The sequence below is a fragment of the Dermacentor silvarum genome, chromosome 8, assembly GCF_013339745.2.
Source record: "Dermacentor silvarum isolate Dsil-2018 chromosome 8, BIME_Dsil_1.4, whole genome shotgun sequence".
Lineage (NCBI taxonomy): Eukaryota > Metazoa > Arthropoda > Arachnida > Ixodida > Ixodidae > Dermacentor > Dermacentor silvarum.
In genome coordinates, this window is record NC_051161.1 from 104,694,234 (window position 1) to 104,718,937 (window position 24,704).

Here is a 24,704-nt window from a genome sequence, read left to right on the forward strand (position 1 = left end):
CAATGGACATCATGGCCTCATTAATTTGATGCAATGGTTGTGCGAGGCAATAATAAATTAGTAGCAAGGTTGTAAAATGAAGCCTTGCCACATGGAGTGAAAGATTAGGTAAGAATTACGAGGGAGAAAAGGTCATGCCTCTCCAAAGCTAATTGTTGACATTCTGTTGTGAATGTTATTGTATTCTTGAACAGGTACTGTGTTAAGCAGAAGCAAGTCGTGCTGCACGTAACATAACGTGCTAGCTTTTGCACTTTGAACCAAACTGCAATGTTTTTTTAATGTGATTATCATTCTTTGGGAACTCCAGCACCGAAGGAGAATACACTTGGTTACAGCAATATTAGCTCTGTGTTCGTCTGATTGAACTCTGCACCACCAGGTGGCTGCATTGTGCAGGTTGTTCATGTTTGCGCCTCCATTCATCTGGTAAAACGCCCAGTCCACTTCCATTTACCCAAATACCGGACGTACTGAAACTCTCTACTGTGTAGTGAGCCAACCGAGGGCATGTATGCCGACAAGAAAGCCGTAGACTGCGACCTGCAGGGTACACGTCAATACCCGGCAGTTTGTTCAGGTCTCATCGGCTATGCCAAATGCCCTAATCCGCAATTTTAGAACCACGCAAAAAGTGTTTTCGAGTTATATAATAATACTAATACAGGTACGTACTGACACTCGGTGAGTGTCAATTTTTAATATTTCTCGGTATAATGTAATATCAAACGCTTCATACGCGTGCGTGCAAATTGGCAACACGTAGTCGTTTAATTTAGTTAGTGAAGACCTTCAAAACGCATGATTTAACCCACTGTAAGGAAAATGCCGTCATATTCACAACATGAAGGGGGCATTAACTATAATTTTGCTGTGCGCTAAGTAAACCCGCCGTGGTTAATTAGGGGCTATGGTGTTGGGCTGCTAAGCACGAGGTCGCAGGATCGAATCCCGGCCACGGCGGCCGCATTTCGATGGGGGCGAAATGCGAAAACACCCATGTACTTCAGATTTAGGTGCACGTTAAAGATCCCCAAGTGGTCAAAATTTTCTGGAGTCCCCCCACTACGATGTGCCTCATAATCAGATTGTGGTTTTGGCACTTAAAACCCCATTATCTAATCTCTCTGCGCTAAGTAAAAAAAAAAAAAATCTGGCAGAACCCATGTCACGAATGTCAACGTTAATGCGATTAGCGTTGAAGCAATGCGGTGACACAGCCCCCGCTGAACCTCGTCATGTATGAGACGGGTATGCAGTCAGGCTCCTCTCTCGAGCATTGATGATTTATTGACATCCCGTTTGAAACGGGGCGGTGACAAATAGTCACCTAGCCTGCGTAAGTTGATCAGGTATGCTATTCAAGCTTTTCATCCCAGCATTTTTGTATACATCTCGTTAATCTTTTTTCTCTTCCACAAAACTTCTCAATCCACCTTGAACCATTGTAACGTATCCTGTAACGTATCCTGTGAGCCTGTAACGTATCTGGTCATAACAGTCTCTTCCGTGCTTTTTTCCCACCAATATTGTAAACGTATCTCGCTTATCTCGACTGCTGACTGGTTGATGCTTCCATCCACGATAAGTCCAAGCGCTTCTGGAAGGTGTATGTTACCTACGGGTCTCACTGGGTGAACATGATGATGATGAATTATTAATGAAAACTTATGTCCCATGACTGGGAAAAACCAGCGTGATGAAGCGATAGTACCAAAAATGGCCGACTGTGCAAAGAGTAAAAACACGTCAAAAAGTAGTCTGGGCCGCGATTTTGTAGCGATGCCTTATGACTTATTTTGGAATAGTCTTATCATCCACCGCTCACGGCCGGCTGATCCCGTTGATAACGCGAGCGCACCGTCGCTCTGACCACTGACAAAGCGCGAGAAGCGCGAAAAGGCATTATTATTTTAAAGGCATCGCTACAAAATACCGACCCTGGTTGACGTCAATTTCTCAGGTAGATTGCCAGGGAGGTAGACGAAGTAAATTAATGGCTTTAAAAAGAATATTTTGTACATTTGGTTCTCGGTGGGAATCAAACCCGGGACTTTGGAGTGCGAGACGAGCACGCTTCCCTGACACCACGGAAGCTCCACAGTTCTGGCTGACTAAAGGTGTGCCTAGTGTGCGTGTCAGATGGCTGTGACGTTAGAGTAAGGTGACTTAAGGATTAGCGGCAGAAAAAAGTGCCAACTGGAAAGAGCCAGACAGACAGACAAAGAACTTTATTGATGGTTCTGAGGAACCGCGTTAGGCTACGGGGACTCCCGGTTCAGGGAGTCCCCGTAGCCGTCGCGGGCCGCACCCACGTCTTCTTCTTCTTTCTGCGGTTTTACGTGCCAAAACCAGTTCTGATTATGAGGCACGCCGTAGTGGAGGGCTCCGGATTAATTCTGATCACCTGGGGTTCTTTAACGTGCACTACAACGCAAGCACACGGGCGTTTTTGCATTTCGCCTCCATCGAAATGCGGCCGCCGCGGCCGGGATTCGATCCCGCAATCTCGTGCTCAGCAGCGCAACGCCTTAGCTGACTGAGCCACCCCGGTGGGTGCACCCACGTCGGGGTCGGAAGATCGTGGTCCTCCACCGTGTCGCAGGCCCTCTGGACAGCCCGTAGTTGCTCTGAGAGGTCTCCGCTCTCAATTAAGGGCTGCGTCCCAGTCCGTTAGAGTGGCAAGCGATGAGCTGCGTAACGCAGGGCATTGCCAGAGCATACGAGATAAAGAGCAGTACGGCTCCCCACAGTCTGGACAGTGGGGTTCTACATTAGGCGCGATGCAGTACGCCCCCCCCCCCCCCCCCCCCCCCCCGCCCCCCAGGGCTCTGTTCCCATTGTCGTTACAATTCAGGAGGTGGCTTGCGGCCGCTTGCGGTCGAATTTTCCTGATCAACAAAAACACAGATCTATCACTGTCTTGTATACTTCTTCATTCACTCTTCCTTGGTGTCATTATTATTATAGATACTAGGCGTTTTATTTGCTGTTGGATTCCTCTAGCTAAAACAAGGCAATTGCATATTATGCGAAGTGCTTGCTTCCCCCTCCCCCAAAAGTGCTTGCTTCCCCCGCTTCCCCTTCCCCCCCCCCCCTCCAAAAAAAAAAAAAAAAAAAAACCCTTGCGAGCTCCATGGACCGCGTACGACAGCAGAACTTGGCTGAGATGTTCACATCAGCGTATCCTACCCGCGGACTATGTTATTTCACCAAGCCCGAGGGGTGGTTCAGGGCCCCTTTAAGGATGGTGGTTGCGTCAGTTCGCCGCCCCGTTGCTGTTACTCAGAATTAACTTTTTATTCTTTAGACGTGATAAACACGTGTTAGGTGCCTCAGTAGTCTATCAGCGCTTATCTTAGCATTTATATCGCATCACTGTCGAAGGTCGCTCTGTGTTTTACAGCGAAGCTATCGGAATTTTATGGCGTCCGCGCGGAAAAACTCTCTCCTAAAACTCCCCTAAAAAGTGAGAGTGAAAGAGCCAACAACAAAAGCAAACGCATATCGCCGCTCGCGTCGAACCTCGGTTCAACGGCCTCCTGTGTCTAAAACGACGTGTCTCTGTGAATATATGACGTAGTGTGCGCCTGATAAGGCGACCAAGGGGAAAGGGTCGGCGCCCCTCGGCGCAAGCTGTATCGGGAGTTTTTCATGTTGCTATACAACTTTCTCATGGACACTTTGATAATTAGGAGAGTACTTCTCGAGTTAAATAATTAATTACAATTAATTAATTAAATCTCAGTAACGAAAAACATACTGGCGGCTACTCCACTGCACTGGAAACAATACGCACTAGGTTTGCTTCGCGCAACGCCGTTCCTCTATTTTTAAATCGTGCTGCGTGATAGCTGGGACACCCTGTATGTATATATATATATATATATATATATATATATATATATATATATATATATATATATATATATACCTTTACAGACTCTAGAGGCTGAGTGGCGATCCTGAATCCAATTGTTCCCTTGCTAGGCTATTGATCATTATCATACTTCTGTATGTTAATATTCAACTCCACTCTTACACTTTCTCGGTTAAGGTTCGCAATGATTGGCTGTAATTCGTCCCCATTGTTGCTGGACAGGACAATGTCATCTGCAAACCGAAGGTTGCTGAGATATTCGCCGTTGATCCTCACTCCTAAGCCCAGAGCAGCCAAGCTACTTTCATTCGATTTCGTCGTCATCGTCTTCTATGAGTAAGCAAGCAACGTTCGCGCAACAATTCTGATGGTGTGCGGGTCACCGTCCTCACCGTGTTAATTAAGATAGAGATAGTTCAGTCACTGGAACTCACGACCTTAGGTGGGAGTCCAACCACCAGCTTTGGTGTTAAGGCGAAGTTAAGTAAGGCACAGTTAATTAATATAGAGTTAGTTAAGGCACTCGAACCCACTACCGTTCGTGGTAGTCGCCCCGCGACCTTTGGAGAGAGTCTAACCCACGACCTTTGGTGTTAATTAGTGCGAGGTTAATTAAGGCGCAGTTAATTAAGGTAACGTCAATTAAGGCACTTGAACCCGCGTCATTTGGTCGAAAAAAAAAAGAAGTAACATGTAACAACGCATTCGAATGAGAATGGCACGCAATTTAATGAATGTCTCTTGAGCGCGCAAGCTTTTGCTTTCACCCTCTTTGGCGTACGCTAAAGTGATTGTCAATTTTTGCTTTTCTCGTTGCTTTTCGGGTGCACACGTGTATCTATATAAGCTGGGCGTTCGTTTCATTATATCACCAGTTGTCAGTACCGCTTCGTGCTCTCTTCGTCTCGTGCGTTTCTTGCGGTAACTTCCCAAATCATGAATCACCAACTGGCCTACACCCACACTCTTCTAGGTTGCTGCCTTGCAAGGTTACCAAAAGGGCCGTTACGATTGTCGGCACCGAGAAGCCCATTTTCCCCGCGTTCTCTTGTACTCCTCTGGAATTTGCTTAGTTTCGGATTGTAAAAAAAAAAAAAAAAAGACCACCTTTCCATTACTGTGAAAGGGGTGCAAGCAAAGCTTGTGTTGACTCGTTTGTGGCACGAGCGCGTGCCGAGGGGGCGCCAACGAGCCAGCTGGGGAAGACTTCCGCTCCGTGATTAACCAGCGCAGCTGAAGCGTGCGGTCCCGGTGGTTATCACTGGGTTAATGCGGAGGGTTCATTAAAGTATTTCTCAATTATGAGGCTACATACACGTTCGGCTGTGACGGAGAGAACGACGTAACTGACGGTATGCCCGCAGTCCGCCGATGTCGCTTGCGTTCGATGTCTCGAGTTTGCTCAGCGGGCGTGGTTAACAGCTAGCACTCGCCCGCCATTGCCGCTTGGGATTCTTCGAAATTAAATTGCTTCAAAATTAAATCTGTCCGTTGCGTAAGACAATGAATGATTCATACCCCCTTAAGCATTGGCTCATACCCTTGCAAACACGGCCTACCATTACGACGACAGAAGAGAAGTGAAATTCTATGCTGGAACGATTAGCGGCAACGCAGCCAGCTGCGGAAGCAGACGACGACGAAGAACGCGGGACCAGTGGCACGAGCGCGTGCCGAGCACGAGTGAACGAGCCAGCTGCATGCGGAAGACGACGACGACGCTCGAGCAGCTCTGAGAGCAGCTGATTTTTTTAGCGTTACATCGCCAGCGTAGGCTAGCGTATACAAGCTTCGCTTGAAAAAAACTCCTATCTCATTACTCTGGCCCGTACAAAACCTTGCGCAAGTTTTCTGAGATGATGCAGCTGTCTCTAGAAGGAGCCGACGAAAACGGTGCCTTCAGCTTAGGCACCATTTCTGCCTTCGGTAAATACACACCCGTTTACACCTGTGCGCCTTATGTCTATATGGACGAGAAATACTTGGCTCCGTGCAAGCAGCCCAAAGCGTCATCAATACGCGGCAAGGGGTAAACATCTTGCGCGTGATTTTATCGAGGTGCCGGTAATCGACACAAAAGCGCCAATTGCCGTGCTTTTTCTTGACAAGGACAACAGGGGACGCCCACGGACTGGAAGATGGCATGGCGTCAGACGGATCCTCGCTCTTGGCCCAAAAGTTTGCTGTTGAAAGACTCACCAGCGGATCTGCTACCGTTGGCGCGTGACGTGTCCAAGTTTGTCCCGGAGTGTGAAGGTGTCAAGGTGAACGCTGTGTGCCTGAAGGTGTAGACGTGTGGTTTATCGATACTCACATCGTGAAAGCATGCAGCATTTCTGTTGGACGGGTTGCGTCATTACCTCACAACCACCTTTGTCTTCTGGCTTCAGACAAGGAAGGTGGGTTCCTTGTTACACGTCATGGATCATTTATAAGTAAAGCTCAAGCTGCTGTCGATGCGGTTTTTAACCTGCGGTCAGATGCCAAGCCTAAAGCAAATGTATGTTAACCAATCTAAATCTCAGCGCACTTGCTCAGTCCGTGGAAAAGAAGGAAAAATTGGTCCTGCAAATGTTTTTTCCCTGCGAAAACTCACACGAGCGGAACGCCTTTCTGCGTTATAGTTTCTGAGGAGGGAACGTGGCATTGGCAAAAGTCGATCGCTTGCTGGCTCCAGTGTCACTTGAAAATGTTACAAGTTGATGACCCTTTCTTAGTCAATAATTCATCACAGATCATTCAGCATCTTAATGAGCTCGCCAGTGTTCCGTATAAGGGTTTCTCTATTGATATTAAGGATTTAAATTACTCTATATTCCACATCATGCGCTTATGGGCGCCATCGAAGAAGCCATTTTTGAATTTGGCGCAGTGGTGTTCCAGAATGACTGGTTACCGGTTTTCTTGATTTGCTTAAATTATATCTCAATTCCACTTTCGTTGAATGGAGGAGGAGGAATAAACTTTTATTATATAGAACCAGCACTTTATGATGGCCGGGCCTAAGCCTCCCATGAGGGGACGTCGAGGGTTTGCCTCGCCGCTGCCTCACGGGCGTGCTGGGCTGCTGAACGGAATGGACAAATTTTTCTTCAGAAAAGTGATGTGTGTATCGGTTCTTCCATTGCCCCTATACTGATCGATCTGTTCTTGGCGCATTTGTACAGGGAGCTTGCAGCACATTTAGCAGGAACAAACGTAGCAAAATGCTCTCGATTTGTCGATGATTACCTAAGCCTGTTCGACTGTAACGATGCCGGCTTTGTGTCCTTCCTGCTGCAGACATTGGCGCTCTTCAACGAATGCCTGGAACCGCCCACTCTCACGCACGAATGTCCGGAGAACGGCTCCGTAAAGTTTCCTCATTTGAGGCTGTCCTTTTCGGGCGACCATGTCTGCTGGAAGTATGAGCCTGGCGCTAAGCAACCTCTGTTGCCTTTTGCGTCAGCCCACAACAAGTTGGTCAAGCGCGGTATTGTTCAGGCATGTTTAAACAACGCTTTCATTAAACCTTGTCAACACTCGATACAGGAGAGTTCAGCTCGCAGGTTGCTCCATTGAATTACAATGGCTCTCCCCGCCATCTCATCGTTTGTTTCAGAGACGCTGCGCAGGAAGTTGAAAATTTGCGACACCCGTCTTGATACACAAGCAACAGTTAGCAAAAACATAGCGGTAATCCCGTACATACATGCTATATCGAACAAACTCAAGAAGGTAGGTCAAAGAGCGGGCGTTTATACCGTTTTCTTTCTGAGCCCCACAAATTATCTCATTTGTGCGCTAGAACTAACCTTGCCAGCAAAAAAAAAAAAAAAAAAAAAAAAAAAAAAAAAAATCGAACTCGTGCAACACTATGCACTGAAAGAAATTCGTCGACTGCTCAAGAGGAGTTTTAAGAGCGTACCTCTTTCCTGCGGGCAGCATTACGTGGGACAGACGGGCAGATGCTTAAATGTGGGATTGCGAGAGCATAACCAGAAAGTGCAAAAAGGGAGATAGGGTGTTCTTGCAATACATTGCTCTGAACACACATGTTTTCCACTTTATGACAAGACAGCTATACTAGCTAGACACCCACATGAGAATACAAGAATTATAATTGAAGCCGCGGCTATTGCAAGAGGCAACTGTGTCAGTAAACCTTCCATAGCATTGACGGATAAAGAAGTTGCTCACGTGGTCATTTGTACGCGGGGAGCCGCCTTAAAGGCTACGCTGGTTTGTTTTTCTTGCGGAAGTGGAGCAGTCTTAATCACTTGCACAAGTACGTGTGTGGTTGCGATCACGTGCGCGAGGTTATATATTTATGTTTCTGTAATAAATGCCAGTTGGAATACAGCGCTTATTCTCGTCGCCTCCTTTTTTTGTGCTTCGTGTTTTGTTTTTGTGCGCTGGTCGTATCGATAAAGTGTAGAAGCAGTGATTGTTTCGTATTCACCTGAGGCAACGTGCGGCGCGCGTAGGCGCGCAGCGCCGGTAGCGCCCAACTTGTTGCTCAAACTACTCCGCGAAAGGGGTCTATACGTCAGATATTGCAATTTACGAATTATAGCCTGTGAGTTTGTAAGACATATCCATGTGGAACTAATTTTGAGGGTGGCATGGGTTTCGAGATATGCGCCGTCAAATTGCACTGTTGTTCCACTTTTTTTTTAAAACAAAATACGCTTTTATACATTGAAACACAAAAGTAACTGGGACGCTCATGCGTTTCATCGCGCATTTTGTCAATTTGTCATCGCACGTTTTGTCATTTTGTCATCTCGAAACTGGTGTCATCCTGAAACTTCATTCTAAGTAGATACGCCTTTCAATCTCGTCGGCTCCAATCTGTAAATTGCAATACGTGTCGCAAAGTAATTAATACAACTTAATTAGAGAATTTTGTTAATTAGTTGGAGATGTGTTTCGATTTTTTGTGTAAGTAATGTCCGCCTCTTTGAATAATCCAGCTCAAGGACTAGAATTATGCTATCTACCATAGGCGATTTAAAGAAATTCTGTAAAACTTAGAAATGATCACCCGGTATATATACACGCCGTACTCGTTATACAAATATTGAAATAAATTACTGGGGTTTTACGTGCCAAAACCACAATCTGATTATAAGGCATGCCGTAGCCGACTCCGGAATAATTTGGACCAATTGGGGTTCTTTAACGTGCATCTAGTGCATCTAAATCTAAGCACACGGTTGTTTTCGCATTTAGCCTCCATCGAAATGGAGGCTGTAGAGCCGCGGCTGGGATTCGATCCCGCGACCTCGTGCTCAGCAGCCGCCGTACTCGGTATATGTCTGCTGTACTGTTCTGAGGTATTCGGGAAGACAGCGGTGAGCTACGGCAATCAAATCCAGGGATTGTTCGCGGAGAAAGCTTCGCTGTAATCATGCGGCGCCGTTCGCCCCGTGGCAATGAAGTTTTGACAGTGCGACGGGCCTCGGAAACGCATCGCCGAATATTACGGTAGCGGGCGATGAGAGCGAAGAATAGCGGAGCCATATTTCGGACTCTCGACCATAATCCGTGTGTGCCGGCCGGTGGACAGCACCGAGGCGGACAGTGGGCGAAGACCAGCGTTATGAAAGCGCCCAAGCCACGAAGCTCGAACGCGACCACACGCCGTCGGTTCCACACCGTGATTCGTGTAGGACGCGGTCCAGCGGGTCTGGAGGTCCCCGCAAGTTTCGTAATGTAGAGCCCGGGCTCATATTTGTCAGCTGGCCGCCAGACTCGAGTCAGAAACCGATATTTATTTGATTTATCTATTTTGCGAACGAGACAGCGTGATATCGGGAGAAAAGCTGACATACCGCGGCCGCATCGATAGTAAATCCCTTTGGCACCGCCGCGCGTTGGCGAGGATCGGTTTGCTGGGCGCCCTATAATGAAAGTGCGTACGTCGTAGTGTGCGTGAAAACAGAGAGGGATTACGAGCAGTTCCGCCGACCTGGAGCTGAGATGTACGGCTTCCGATTTGTTTAGCCCTCTCCGCGTGCCACAGCTTTCGTTGATGGCCGCCAGAATTTCTTTCAAAAAAAAAAAAAAGAACTTTACGGAGGGGAATAAAGGTGATAATCGTAGTTGCATGGTGCCGGTGAAAGCTATGGCTAAGACTTGAGGGAATGTTGGAAATGCACCACATCGAGGAATTGTAAAGACAAAGGCGTACTGTTTGGGGCAAATGTAGGATAATCTCGCTGGAGTTACGACGGTTGTCTTATTTTTCGCTGACACTTTGCTCCACAGGGCGATGTTTTTTTTATTACCTTGGAGGAAACACTTTTTTCTACGACGTATCGTATGCGCGCGCAGAAATTTACGCGATATGAGCTAAAGATGAATACGCCATGTGTTTGCGCCGTGACACGATCCTGGGAGACACGGTCAATCCCGTTTGATACCATTCGGGGATGGGCAAGAACAACTACAATATTAGGAATACGAGTTTGGAGTCGCAAATTACGGCTCCACTGCAAACTTGGTAGGGAGCCGTTCGGTCACGCAAAGAGCTGTACTTGTGTCGCAAGCGGCGCAGTTTTGCCGCCTCTGCTATGAACGTACGAAGTTTTCTATACGTACGCCGCAACACGAGTAATAAAAGAACAAATCGAACGTCCGAATATTATAGCTTCGTGGGATTACGACGTATGTACTTTACGTCTTTTTAGAGGGTAACTTCGTTGTTGGGGCGTGTTTCAGAAATCTCACTAACAGAGATGTGTCAGCGAGCAAAACGCGCAGCTTCATAACTGGTAAGTCATGTTGAAGCGTCCCAGGCGGGTCGGACGAACGAGCGAAGCGAGTAAAAAAATAAAATGCAAGAAAGCAAAGGAAAAAAAAAAAAAGGACAAGCAGCGACGCCACGCCTCCAGAGATCCTTTCCAGGTTGCCGCGCCGCTAGCGCATCCGTTCACTCCTGGAGCATGTAGTTGTAAGGCACGTCGTGAAGATCTCTGTAGAAGCCGATGTACACGAAAAGCACGTACCCCTGCACCAATGAGCACGAAAGAAAATATAGGAAACCCTCGCAGACGGATGCCAATCCGAGCAACTGATACCTCAAAGACAGCGAAGCCGTACAGGCGACCTCTCACATTCTTCGGAAGCACTAGCGGTCTCTGTTCGCTGGCTGTTCTTAGAGACAACTCTCACGCAGGCATCGTTGCAGCACCACGCTGTCAGGCTTTGAGCACCGCAGCCGTACAAACTCCTAGCTGACCTTTAACTTGAAGCCGGTAAAATGCGACGTGAGAAATAGTAATTGCGGATTACTGGCTAAAACGAAAAAAAGAATAAGTGACAGTCTGTTGTGATGTGGCGTATGGGCGAGGCCACCTTTATTTTGTAACCATTGATAATTACGCTTCAAAGCAAAAATTTGGCACTCGGGCTGTTCTTTCATTAACGTTTGATGCCGAGCACGCCGCTTCACGAAAAGGGCTGTGAATTTCCCCTTAACAGCTTTGCTGTGATAAGGAAAAAAAAAAGTTACGCTGTTAGCGTTATGAGCGCGTTTGAAGAAGACTGTGTGAGGGGGCATTGCACGAATGGAGTTCGCGGGGGAAATCAACCGCTCGCTGAATGACTATAGATTGTTTACAGTACCACTGCATGGCCTCTGCTATCTTAGAACACGTCGCCGCGACGACACAGAGCGCCTTCTGGATTCCCCTTCCCGATAGCGCACGACGTGCTGAATAAATGCAGATAAGGGCTGTTTTCGGCTTTTTCAGTCAATTATAATTCGCACGGGATACGACGCTTTCAAATGAAAGCGCAGACGAAACGTTATTGCTTGTGATAATTTACGCAGGGTATTATTTTAGCCTTATGTCGGTGAATGAAGACGGTGCTTACCCGCCCTCTGATCAAGTGATTGACCCGATGGTGTGTACATCGTTTCCTTCTATCTATATAATTCGCGTAGCAACAGATAGCTCGTATACCACCTCAGTAGTATCTCATCCGTCGTGAAAGTCGTTACGTGCCAGCAATATGTCAATAACATGGTTTTCAGTGCCAGTAGAAATGTATCTGTTGTTTTTTGCTGTCTCTCGCAAGCATTGGCTCTTTCGAACATGCAAGAGAATGTCTCCGGAGACGCATAAGCGGCGAGAACAGTCAGCGCTATATGCATGGTGTCCCAACTATCATGCACCAAGATTTAAATATAGGCAAATGCCATGCAGCCGTACAGAACTAAGGTACTGTTCTTAGCCGTCCCTTTGAGATACTCAGATTATTTCTTGCATTCCGCCTAAATACATTAGACGTAATAATTAATGAACTCATCAAATATTATAATTGGATCAAAAGTGAAAACAAGAAAGTTGTACAGCAACATGAAAAACTCCCGATAGAGCTTTTTGTTGCTCAATACGTGCTACCTAAGAGCGTTTTTACGAGCGTGAAAGAAGCCCGCGAACACACGCAAAGTGCCTCGAGCGGCTAGTCGCGCTGCAATCTACTAGCATTTTCCTAAAGTCACTACACTGCAGAGCCCCTCCACGACGATTCCAGAACAAAAATTTGCCTAACCAGGTTGTTCTGGCATGTATGCTCGAATGTACTGGAATGTGGTTCTCAAGCAATGCCTTATTGTAAAAGTCACCAAGGAACATTATTGAAGCGCCGAGTTTTGTTCATTCGAGAGGCGGCGCTGTCTCAATTCGATAGACAATTCGGAGTCTCGTTTATAAATGTTTTTGTCTGTCGAAAAATTAATATTGGTAAAACGTTAGGCAAAATAAGAACAAGAGCTTGGTGGCGCAACCCACCGCCCGTTTCAAAGGGGATGCTCATATAGCATCCATCCAACCCTCCATACAGAATATATGAAGTGAATTGAGTCGAATCTCCTTTATGAAAACGGAAATAAGTGTTTTATGCAATACTAGCTTCAGAAAATATTTGCGTCGGCACGTGACAAAAACGTATTTTTTCCCCTTCTCATTACCATATCCTATACGTAATGCCGTCGTAGCAGCGGTTGTTCTTACTAATGCTCTTTAAACTCGGTGGTTTTTGTCCGACTGCTTCGTACGATGCGGCACGCTTTGCACAAGCACTGCCTTTTGAGGTAGTACACGCCTAGTACTCGTACCTCGTCGGTGTCATGGTGGCGCGGTTGCCTGAAGTTGGCGTCAACTCTTCAGAATGGAACGTCGCAGGCTAGAAACCGGTTGGCGCGCATCATGCCATCGATAAAATTATTAATTACTGGGATCAGAGAGATACTATGGCGAGCGATCTACTGTGACGCGTCGAGTGCAGAAGGCGAATGCCCGAATGAATAAAAGTTCATTTTTACTCATCACCAACTATCTATGCATACTGCAGGACGAAGGCCTCTCCAAAGAGTCTTCAATTAGCCCTGTATTAGACCAGCTGAGATGATCCGCCTAGCCCTGCAAATTTCCTAATCTCATTACACCATCTAGTTCATTTCCATCCCCGACTACGCATCTCTTCCCTCTGAAGCTCTTATAGATCATCGTTTATCTGTCCTACTGCATTACATATGACTTGCCCAACTCCATTCCTTACGCCTAATAGTAACTAATGCAACTACACCTGTTTGGTGCTTGAGTCATACCGCACTCTTTCCGCCTCTGACCATTACGCCTGCAATTTTTCACTTAATTGCCCATGTTATTCACAAGCTTCTTTTATATCGTCCATGCGTCACCCGCATAAGTCGGCGCTGGCAGGGATCATGGATTTTGCACTTGAACAACAGATACCTGTTTAATTAAAGGCTGATTCACAGAAAACCTCATCTACCTGCATTTAGCATCAGGCAGTCCAATTTATTTGATCAGTGTATGATGAACGCCTTATAATGACTCACACTTAGCCTCCTGTGGAGCTTGTTCCACTTTTAGCCGTTAGATCAAAATCTCAAGACTAATTCTGTTCTATAAATCATATCATGAATTTCCTCACTGAGCTGGCTCAATCCTATTTCCGTTGGTGCGCCTCGTGTCGTTTTATTTTCCTCGGCGTTCCATGTTTACACATGTACACAGTTGAACCTACACACATTTCGTTGTTAATCGTAGCCCTGTAATCCCTGTAATCCAACAAAATGTAATAAAGGGATCAGCAGCTCATTATGCTTAATGTTCTCAAGTAAATGTCGCAGTCTTCTCATGATCTGTTGTCTTTCCTCATTTTTACTGATACGCTTGTTCTCTCCTGTGTCAAATCGAATAAGAAGTTCGAAGTTTCACCCGAAAGGCGAAGCATCAATTGCGATAGCAATTTTACTAGTAGAGATCTATACGGAGTAAGGATACTATTTTTGTCGGCTGCATAAACTTGGACACATTCGTTTACTAACTGAATTAACAAGCATGGTGTCAGCGCGCACAAGCAAGCATGAATAGATCACACTCGATGACCGCAGACAACCACTGTCAGAACGCTGGCATGAGCAAGCTCGGCAACAGCAGCGAGTGAAGGTTAGTGCGGTCTATCGTTTCAACGGAAACTGAGTGGCGAAAGCATAGCGCATTCAAAGGTAGGAGCCGTGTTGCAGATCGCTTTCAAGATACGATGCGCGCGACCGCCCGCCGCCGCGCGAAGTACATGTACGCAGTTGCTCGCAGAGCAGAAGCCGCACCCCCTCCCTCCCGCACTGCCTTCCCGCTTTCCTCCTTTCGCATGCGAGATTCCAGTTCCCCTTGCGCGCAGTCGCAAGACACGCATTTGGTGCCGCAGCTAAACGTCGCCCTCCCGCCCTGCCATTCCCCCACGGCCTTTCGCACGACGGAAGACATCGCGTTCGCTCTCCGTGAAAGCGCGTATCCCTCGCGCGCTTTCGCTCGCACGTACCGCATACGGGGCGCGGCGACAATTTTATCGCCGTTCGACTTTACACGGAACCTCAAGGCGGTGACGATGATGACGACGGCGATGGCAGAAATGCGCTTGGATTGCCCATATAATTGCTATCGTAATAAAAAAAAAGAGTTTATTTCCAATACATTCTGACAGACAATGTTTGCTGGTCAGTCTAAGCACATCGTGCTTGTTAGAAGACCATTGTAGCCGTAGCTCAACTGATTGCGAATTTAATGCATTCGTCTGCCGCTCCTTGTTTTTCTCATTTGTTCATGCCTCCCACAGCAAGGTTGTTATCGTACAGGTGGCAAAAACCTTTTGTCATTCCTACACGCCAGATATCAAAAGTAGAAGTTTGATGAAACAAAGGCACGTGAGCCGGTACCAGCCTCAATATCCAGGAATATTGCACGAGACAATTTTAATGCAGCGGCGATGTGTAGGAAGTTGAGCGCGATGCCAGCTGTAAATGCCAGCGCGAGGCAACACTGCAGTGAACAGCAGGATCACATAGCCATTGAGCCACAGTGACTGGTATTTTTGCCGCTACGTTGACACTTTGCTGCGTCCTTTTTCTAACGTGACAACGAACACCTTAATGAAATTAGAAGCTCACCTTAACGAGGGCTGCTATGATCGTGATGGCCATCCTGGCGTAGAAATACTCCACCTGAGGGCGACACAAGTGCATATGCGTGAGCGCGTGGTCAGGTTATCAATCAATCAATCAATCAATCAATCAATCAATCAATCAATCAATCAATCAATCAATCAATCAATCAATCAATCAAATCTGTAGTACTATGCATCTTGATGTCACTTTTTCAAAAAGTATGAGCAGCACACCTGAAGAGCGTGCTTTGCCACATATGTACCCTTTTTGAGAAAAAGCCAACTTCCTGCGAGGCAGTTTGCCAAGCTAATAAAGGCATAATCGATTTTGCAATCAGCGGCATGTGCGCAGTTATTGTGTTTTGTGAACTGAAATATGCAGACGGTGATTTCATGTTGGCGTCCCACTCTAGTGCCACAAGTATTCGAGCAAGCATGCAATGCGGAGAAGAGCACTTGCAAACTAGGAGAGATAAAGTGAGAAGAAACAAAGGAAAGCTGAGGAGGTTAAGCAGAAAAAAAAAAAGAGTCCGGTTTGCTTCCCTGCACGGGGAAAAATGGAAAATAGATTTAAAGAGAGAGGAAGGGACAAAGATGAGTCATTAATCGCCATGAAGTATGCGAGTGAAGTGCACCGCAAGAAAGCGTAAAGTAACAAACCAAACCTGCAAGTTCTGAACGAGAGAATGAAGAGAAAATAAAAAGGAACCACAATATAAAATAAACCTTGCTTTAAAGCAGCGTGTATGCTAAATTTTATGATTTCTAAACGAGACAAAAGGCTCACGGGAAGACAAACGCTTCACGTCACCAACAGCGATCGAACCAAGAAAGCCTCAGCCTGGAGCCAACACATCTCTTTCTTTCTTTGTTTTATTCCTTCTTTTGGCTTCAGTTGTTCCTCATCACTCATAAAGCTCTTTCTTTCTTTCTTGCTTGCTTTCTTTCTTTCTTTCTTTTTTTCTTTCTTTCTCTCTTTCTTTCTTTCCTTCCTTCCTTCCTTCCTTCTTTCTTTCTTTTTTCTTTTCCTTTCTTTATTTCTTCATCACATTGGTACATGAAAGGAGGCGAGAGAAAAGCCGTCCGCTCACGTCTTGAAGGGTCCCTCGCCACTGTTCGAACACTGGCAGAAGCGAGAAAACACGTGAACACAATCGTTGTATCAGTACAACAAAAATGAAGAATTACGTCATGCACAAGGTCTCAACGATGGCTGTAAAGAATTACACAAGACATTTTCTTGAACGACATGAACACAACTATTCCTAGACATTTCTCCAACTTACACGAAAATATTATGGTAAACTCGCTTAGCTTTATTTTTTTATGGATTAATGTCTCTTTCCGAGGACTTGTTCAATTCATGCGGAAGGGCCTTGCTCAGCATTTGCATGTTATAGTTTGTGCGACAGTAAGGTGCCTTCCATTTTTCTGTATTTTCCTGTGACATACTTGTTGATTAAGACAAGGCAGCCTTGATGAGGACAATTGCACATGTCGAAACGTTGACTCAGAGTTCTGAAACTCGACTTTGACGCCTACTGTTATTGCATTGTAGGGTTGCATGGTGTACACTATTAAAACGTTTGCACCCTTTGGGGATTATCTTGTGCCACAATAATCGTCGTCATCTATCTTGTCCGCATTTCCTTTCTGTAACGCTGCACGCCCGGTACTTCCAGGTCACGAACGAGGACAAAACCGTGCGCTATCAGCGTGACGTAGCATTCTCGACAGGAAGACAGCGAGCGCAGAGTTTTCAAGAAAGGAAACGGAAGCAAGGCAGATTGCGATGATTATTGTGGCACAAGATACGACCCAAAGGGTGCAAACATTCTTTTAGAGTGTAGTATAATGCGCGTACCCCTCGGACCTTACTACAAAGGACGTAATACTCGTATGACTTAACGAGATATAAGCAATTTCATATTCCACAACCTACACTAACGCTTTGGAACTTGAACAATCTATAAAAAATGAACATTATTGCGATGTAAAAATCGAGTGTGCGACATCACGGCGGTCGTGTGATTCAGGTCAACAGCGGAAATCGGCGGTCGGTGGGCGACATATTTATGGATTAATTTTACCTCCCGGAAAACTCCATAAGTAAGCTTATCTAGCAGGGTCTATGTATTGCGCACTTAGGGAGTGCAATACATGAAAAACAATACCGTTTTCCTTCCGTATTCCATGTTTTGTGAAGGCAAGTATTTACGTCTGAGAAATGTGGATAACTAGTCGCATTGGGACTACTCGATTAAGTGAATTATATTTCAAAACTTACCGTTGCAAGTTGAGAGAAAAAGCGGGCAATGGACGTCAGGTCCTGTAAGAAAATACCAAAATGCATCACTTAGGGTAGAAAAAAAAAACTTACAAATAAAGACCTTTTGAACATTGACTTGGCTCCGCAACAAGTATTTCCAGTGGCGCTAAATATGATTGAGCTGCAAAAAGAACCAATTGGAAAAGGCGCTAAGGTTGTGCTAACTTTGAGCCATCATTCAAGTGTAATGGCTGGATACATCTGCAGTTTCAAAACGTTAACAGTGATTGACGAGTCAAATCCAGAGTCCCGAGCCTACCACTGGGCTATGAAAGACATGCTGAAACTGGACTGCTGTGTATCCACTTGAACCATGTTGTGCTCTTTAAAGAATCCAAGAATCTCAATACGATGCCGTGTCTGTGTTCAGCCCCCGTACAGCGGCCGCTGCCGAGACTCGAACTGGCGATCTTGTAGAGGCACAACCATTGCCTGCACCGCGCCCGAGTAACGAAATTGCATGGCGTCTGACTACAACGAAAGCAAAAATTATGCAGAAACTCCACAGGAGTTGTCTAAGTATGCGCAAGCATTGTGCCACTTGCTCATCTCTACGCATCCCAGTGTCATTATCAATGTTAACTTGATCCGACCAGTAAAAATCCTTGTCAACCCTTATCAGTCACAATCAACCTTATCGGAGTTGATGCGACCCTTATAAACCCTTATCGGTTCTTATCAGCCTTATCGCACTCTAACCGAGCCTTTTCAATCCTTATCGGTCGGCGTCAACCTTATAGCAATTGATCCGATTCTTATCAACCCTTATATGCTCTTATCAACCTTATCGCACATGATCCTACCCTTATCAACCATTACCAGTCCTTATCAACCTTATCGGACTTGATATGACCCCTATCAACCCTTATCAACCTTATCAGAATTGCTCCGACCGTTGTAAGCCCTTATCGCTCTTTAGACCTTGTCCGTCTGAGTCGAACCATTATCAACCATGATGAGACCCATATAAGCCCTCATACCTCATTATCAACTCTTTGACTGCTTCTCTGCCTGCGTTGAGCGATGCGAAGTGCATGAGCCCTCAGAGGTCGGTGGCATTTCCGTCGGTGAAGGAACGCCCCAACGGAAGGTGCATCACGCGACCACCGAAGCGCATCGGGGATGTGGATTGCTTGAGATTAAATTTTGGCAAAACCGAAACTTTCCTGATGTCTACAATGATCCAAGTCGGCTATACATGTGGTCCTAGAGATGGCTTTTGTTCGAACACTACCAAATATTTCAACAAAGCCTTCATAGAAACTGTTCTCCTTTGACATTTATTTTGTACCGCCGGTACAACACATTCATATGGTTCAGATATAGGTGAGACACTGAGCTTCTGAGCGTGGGGTCGTGGGTTCGAAGCTCACCACCACCAACGATATTCCTTTCCAATTTATTCTGCTTTAATGTTCGAGCTTTCTTTGGCGAGTACGCCCAGTAAAATCTGTCCATCATGCGAAAAGTGTAATGCCTTGTATCTGCACAAAAATGCGTAATTTGCTAAGGTATTTAATCCTTATAATAGTGTAAATGTAGATGACTGGTAGCTTCATGAGCGATAAGGAACTGGAAAAAAAGAAAGAAAATAATTGATCAGAGAGAATACCCTTGGGGATGACATGGGCTCCATAGAAATTGCATGGGGAAGCCTATAGTAGGGGTGGGCCAACAAATTTAGGGGTGGTGCAGCTGAAATTTGTGGATTGGCCATCTTAAATTTTATGGGGTGGGCCAACTTGAAATTTGGGGGTGGGCACACTGAAGTTTGCGGATATGCTTACGCATACTTAGACAACTCCAGTGCAGTTTCTGCATACGTTTTCTTCATGAAGCGCATCGTGTTACGCGTTAAGGACGGACAGACAGACTGACGGACAGATTTCCTGGGTGAATCGCCTAAGAATGCGTACGCATTAAAACTGAGATAGACTTGAGTGCTGGGGCTATGTTCATCCAGTCACCTCAGAGTTCACCAGTCGATCCTGGTTGGATGCTTATGTCTTAAAAGGCGTCTGCTGACGTACATAATCAACGAGGAACGTCCTCTCGAACCTTCTACCATGCTCGACAAGAAAACGCTCTACCGTAGTCATAACAATGTTGGCCTAGCTGCGAATCATCAGCGGTAAATTTCTAATAACATGGAATGGCGCTCCGGCCATTCTCAGTAACTTTAGGTGCCGTGGTACTAAAATCGATTCTTGGTCAACTTGCAGATCTTTTTTGTACTAAAGATGAATCGTATTTAAAGCAATAAAAAAGAAGGAAAATTGGCTATTCAAGCTTTCTAGAAAAAAAAAGAAGAAGGCGCTTGATGAAGTCCGACTGTAAAATCCAGTCGGTAGTTGAAAAATGTCGACACTTGAATAAGATGTTAATAGGATCAGATAAATAGCTCGCGCAAAGAGAAAGAAAAATGAAGTGCGGCCATCTAGGGTGCGTGGCACGGAGGTTCTTCGTCTTCTTGCTGGAATGAACGGCGGCGCACTACTCGCTGCGCCTGGGAGCATCTCGATCTTCAACCTACTCGAAGCGTGGACTACCGGAAAAGAAGGTCTTCGAACGTTACATACGAAAATGTATAAGCAGAGCCAACCATAAAAGGCCGAAAAGAGCCGAAAAAGAGAAATGTAAAAGCATAGGGGGTTCCTTCGGGCCACCGCGAGCTAGCGGCACTAAGCTGCACGGGGGTGATATACAATTGTAAAACTGGCAATAGTAGACTTCGGGCCACGTAATGTTTTGTAATAAAGCACAGCCGACGTTTCGTTGAGCTAGCGCATGTTCCTGCGCACAATAACTACGTTCTAAGACATTTTCTTGGTTGAAAATATACGTCTACCTAGTTGTTACGCGTTCAGCACAATAGCCGCGTGTTTCTGTATAGATGCTACTACGGAAATGACATGAGACTCATCGATTCTGTAAGAATTCTGCAGCAAACATTCGGGAAACATGTGAAATTGCTGAACTGACATACTAGGACTGCGTAACGAAGAGATCATTATCATGATCATATTTTTGTCCACTGCAGCAAGAAGGCCTCTTCTGTCAACTTCCCGCCTCTCCCGTGTCTTGTGCCAGCTAACCCTATGCTGTGCCTCCGAATTTCTTAACTTCATCATACCCCCTATTTCTCTGCCGTTCTCGACTACGCCTCCCTTCTCTTGGTACGCATTCCGTAACTCTGATATACAACGGGCTATCTGCCCTACGCATCACTCGGTCCGTCGAACTCTATTTTTATCTCCTCAACTAAGATAACGACTATCCCCCATTAGCTAATTCGGAGTGCTGTCTTTCATTCTCTTAACGTTATGCCTATAACTTTTAAGGCGATAGCGTTTAGGGTCCCGTGTCGCAGAAAATCCAGCGTCGGCAACCGGTGTGTGATCGCGGGTGGCGGAGAAAATAATCCAACCACATCGACCGCGCAGGCCCTCCACGTGGTGCAAGGTTTTGGTGAACAAAAATTGAATTTCTCACAGTGAAATCCGTCAGAAAAATGGTAAAGTACGACTTTACCATTCGGCGTCGGAATCGCCAGTCGGATAGTTTACCAATCGGCGTCAGATTGTAATTTGAATGTACGAGAAAACCTAATTTTGCTACGAGGAAACTGAAACACAAACCCCGCTTTCCAGCATTTCTACCAGACCTGCGCGCATCGGGGCAATAGCAAACAATTAACAAAATAATAAAAAAGGTGCTGGAGCCTTCACATTTTAATATAATGCCACTTATATTGCCCTTGGAAAAACGTCTTCCTAGCAACACATTTCAGTTTAAAAGTGAAGCCGACTTTAAGGGGATCGGTGTAAGCGTGGTCTTTGTAAGCTGGCTTTCCCACGTTCAGTGTTGCAGTGAATGAAGCCTACTTGCCGTATGCGAATGGTGCGATGCGATCGTGTCCCGATAACGCTATCGCGTTCTACTCTTAAAGGCGAAGTTTAAGCGTCCTCCAATTTTTTGGTTCCATCGATCGCGGCATGGTCCTATAACTTCTTTTAAAGATACTCGCTTAACCTCCCGAGTTTCTGCCCCGTACGTTAGTGCCGGCAGAATTCAGTGATTGTACACTTTTTTTAATTATAGCGATAGGTTGCCGGTCATGCTTCGTAATGCCTGCCGCCATGCGCTTCTAACCTATTTTTATTGTTCCGTAGACTTTCTCCCAGCGATCCTGGTGCAACATGTAGTGACGCGAGTGTGTCACTACATGTGGCTAGATTTATTAAAACAATTTTGTTAACTGCAACACAAGAAAACCACAATTCGCCAGGCGAAACGATTGTCAAAACGCGAAGCCGTGAAAACGCATGCAATTCGGGCCACGACATTTTATACCGTCGTCCGGCAACTGTTCTCGGAAGTTTTCTGGCGGATGTTGTAGTAAGGAACGTTACATTTTTATCGCAGATTCAACCTCAACCAAGCCTAGTTTAACAAGTCTCGTTTCCCGTCCGGGAAACACTTCCCTAACCGAAAAGTTCACAAACACCATGGCTTCTTCACGACTGTCGCAAGCGAGAACCACTCAAGAAACCACCGAAGCGTTAAGCCGAACGCCCGAAGTTAGTGCCGTACGTAGTGCTTAATCTGACGGGCAAAGAATCTCTCTAGCTTATTTCCACATCCGGAGCCCATACACGCCAACTTTACCGCGCTGTGTACTTTGTTGCGAAGTTGTATTCTCAGGGCCGCAGTCAAACCCCGTGAAGAGTACACGACTATACTGTTTCCTTCGACGGGGCCTTCGAAAGGCGCAGCCAAGCATGCCGAGTTTGCAGGAAGAAGAAAAAAAAAATGTTGTAGAGACATCGCGCACTGCCAACTTTGGCCCCCGGCGTCTAAAGAGCGAAAGGAATCCACTGAAACGAAGCACACATCTCGGAGTTTCGAACGACAACTTCTCTAATTTCCTTCTTCTTGTTCCGATTTTAGCTTTAGATGCACTCGAAGCTCCGCGCAAGGCTTGGGGTGAAAAGAAAGAGGTCATGTTAGGTAAAAAAAAAAAAAGGGTGGGGGGTGGGGGAGGAGGCATTCCTTGCAGAGCTCAGCAAAATATAAATGCGGGGAAGCTAGCCCACCAGCGCGCAGGAAGAACGGGATAAAGATTTACGGCCGTGCCGGGTCGTCAGGCGCCCCCGTTTCCTAACGAGGCGTGAAGAATCGGCAAAAAGCGCGCCGGCGCAGGGCGGGCAGTAAACCGTCGGGCGAGTCGAGTCCCTTTCCTGTTCCTTAATTAAAACCTCTTGGAATATTCAGTGGTTCCAAAGGCTGCCAAGGAAAGAGGAGGAAAAAAAAAAGAAAAGTCAGGAAGGACTGTTACTCCACAGCCTCTCGGAACCGGGAACACGGAACGAGAAATCTGGGCTTTCTTAAACGATCCGCCTTATATATACCGCGCCGCAGTTTCGCCGACTCGGCACTCGTAAAGAAACGAGAGACGCCGTAAAATGTTTTATTATTCCGTATAAACGTTCGCGTTTCGCTCATTTATCTTCTTTTGCTTCGGTGTCACATGCCTCTGCACGTGCCGTATTTTCGCGTTTGTGGCCCCCACAACTAAAAAAAAAGTGACAAATTTGCTCTGCTTTTTAATCTTTGATCTAGGAGCCACGCTGGGAGGGATTTTGATTAGTTTTGGCCTCAGGGTGTCCCGTAACGTTCGCCGATATGTTAGCGTGCAAGAGGTTATGCGCTTTCCCGCAGCTGGGTGTCGAACCCACGTAGCCTTGTTCTCACTACGATGACGTCACCCATCATTCGCCTCTTTCTTCCCTCTTTCTTTCCCCTCTTCCCCTTCCCCCAACGCCGAGTAGCTGGCTAGAGGAATTTACCTCCGGCCGACCTCTCTGCATTTCCCATCATTAAACTTCTCTCTCTCTCTCTTGTTATCACTAGCAATACGTTTTAGCCGTTTAGCCATCACAACGTGTCCCAAACGACCAAAAATAAATTAAAAGAAATATTATTTGTTAGTCTTACGGAGACGTCAGATTTGTCAGTGTTCGATAAAAAGCGCCATTCAATATGTAAAAACATCTCTCTGACTTTAATGGAGCTGATCTTTGAATCCATTAAATTTATATTATTTGCCGACAACAATGCATTGTTAATGAAGTTGTTCATCGCCGAAAGCAAACAACGCTTTATTCTAACCACTCTTACAATTATTTCCTGGGGTGCTCGGTTTTAGTTAAGTGGTACTGTAGAACGAAACAAGTTATTGCACCTTGTGACAGTACGTCCATCTGGAATTGTGCTGTACCCGTGCCAAAAAAAAAAAAAAAATGAACGTTCAGTAGCCACTGAAGATTTAAGCCGTTCAACTTTTCGAGTTCATTAGCCAAAGCTCAAAGTCCCGAAACGAAGTTAGTTACTTGCTCTGACAGCGGCACAACGGGATTTATCTCGAATTTCGATGGGGGAGCTGGCACGGTTATTCAACGTAGGCGGGCGTCGGCAGGTTCAGTGACAGTGATGTTCAAAGAGCGTTGAGAAAGTAGATATAAAATGTTGTTTGGCCGACTCTTAATGGTGAGAACTGTTGAAAACGACCATCATAACGTTCACGTCTAACTGACGTCACTCTAGATAAACGAAACGTCACAAGTTGTGGCCATTAGCCCTTCTGTTCTGGGCAACAGTGAGCCAAATACTGTATCGCTGAGCTGCCGCAGATGAATTTTTCGCGTGCAAGCCTGGCATTTGAGAGAATAGTGCACAGGTTCTTAATGCCGCTACAACTTCAAACGAACGTTCACAGCGGGCGCACGTCGGGGAAGCGAACGCGTTTCGAACGAGGAAGGGCGTGGTTCCGAAACGCATGCAGCATCAACTTTTAGCACGGCAGTGTGTTTTACAATAGGTTCGTCCCCGAAGTTGCTGTAGAAATACCTGACTCGAACACAATTGAAGCAATGAAGAAGGTTAAAAGAAAGGAAGTCTAGAAGAGATAGAGAGAGAGGTTGTTTAGAAAGCCGTTCGCTTGCTCCACTGCTGTCGTTATGTAATTGAGAA

The 24,704-nt window shown here is 46.0% G+C and overlaps 1 protein-coding gene across 1 annotated transcript in view; it reads right to left on the bottom strand.

The window, feature by feature from the left end:
* Positions 1–10,796: 10,796 nt before the first annotated feature.
* LOC119462784 (uncharacterized) overlaps positions 10,797–24,704 on the bottom strand; it is a 45,470-nt gene continuing 31,562 nt past the window's right edge. The window contains exons 6-8 of the mRNA XM_049672939.1: positions 17,631–17,672; positions 15,348–15,401; positions 10,797–10,874 (exon numbers count right to left, since the gene is read on the bottom strand). Coding sequence (XP_049528896.1) covers positions 10,797–10,874; positions 15,348–15,401; positions 17,631–17,672 — 174 coding nt within the window. The remainder of the gene's footprint in view (positions 10,875–15,347; positions 15,402–17,630; positions 17,673–24,704) is intronic.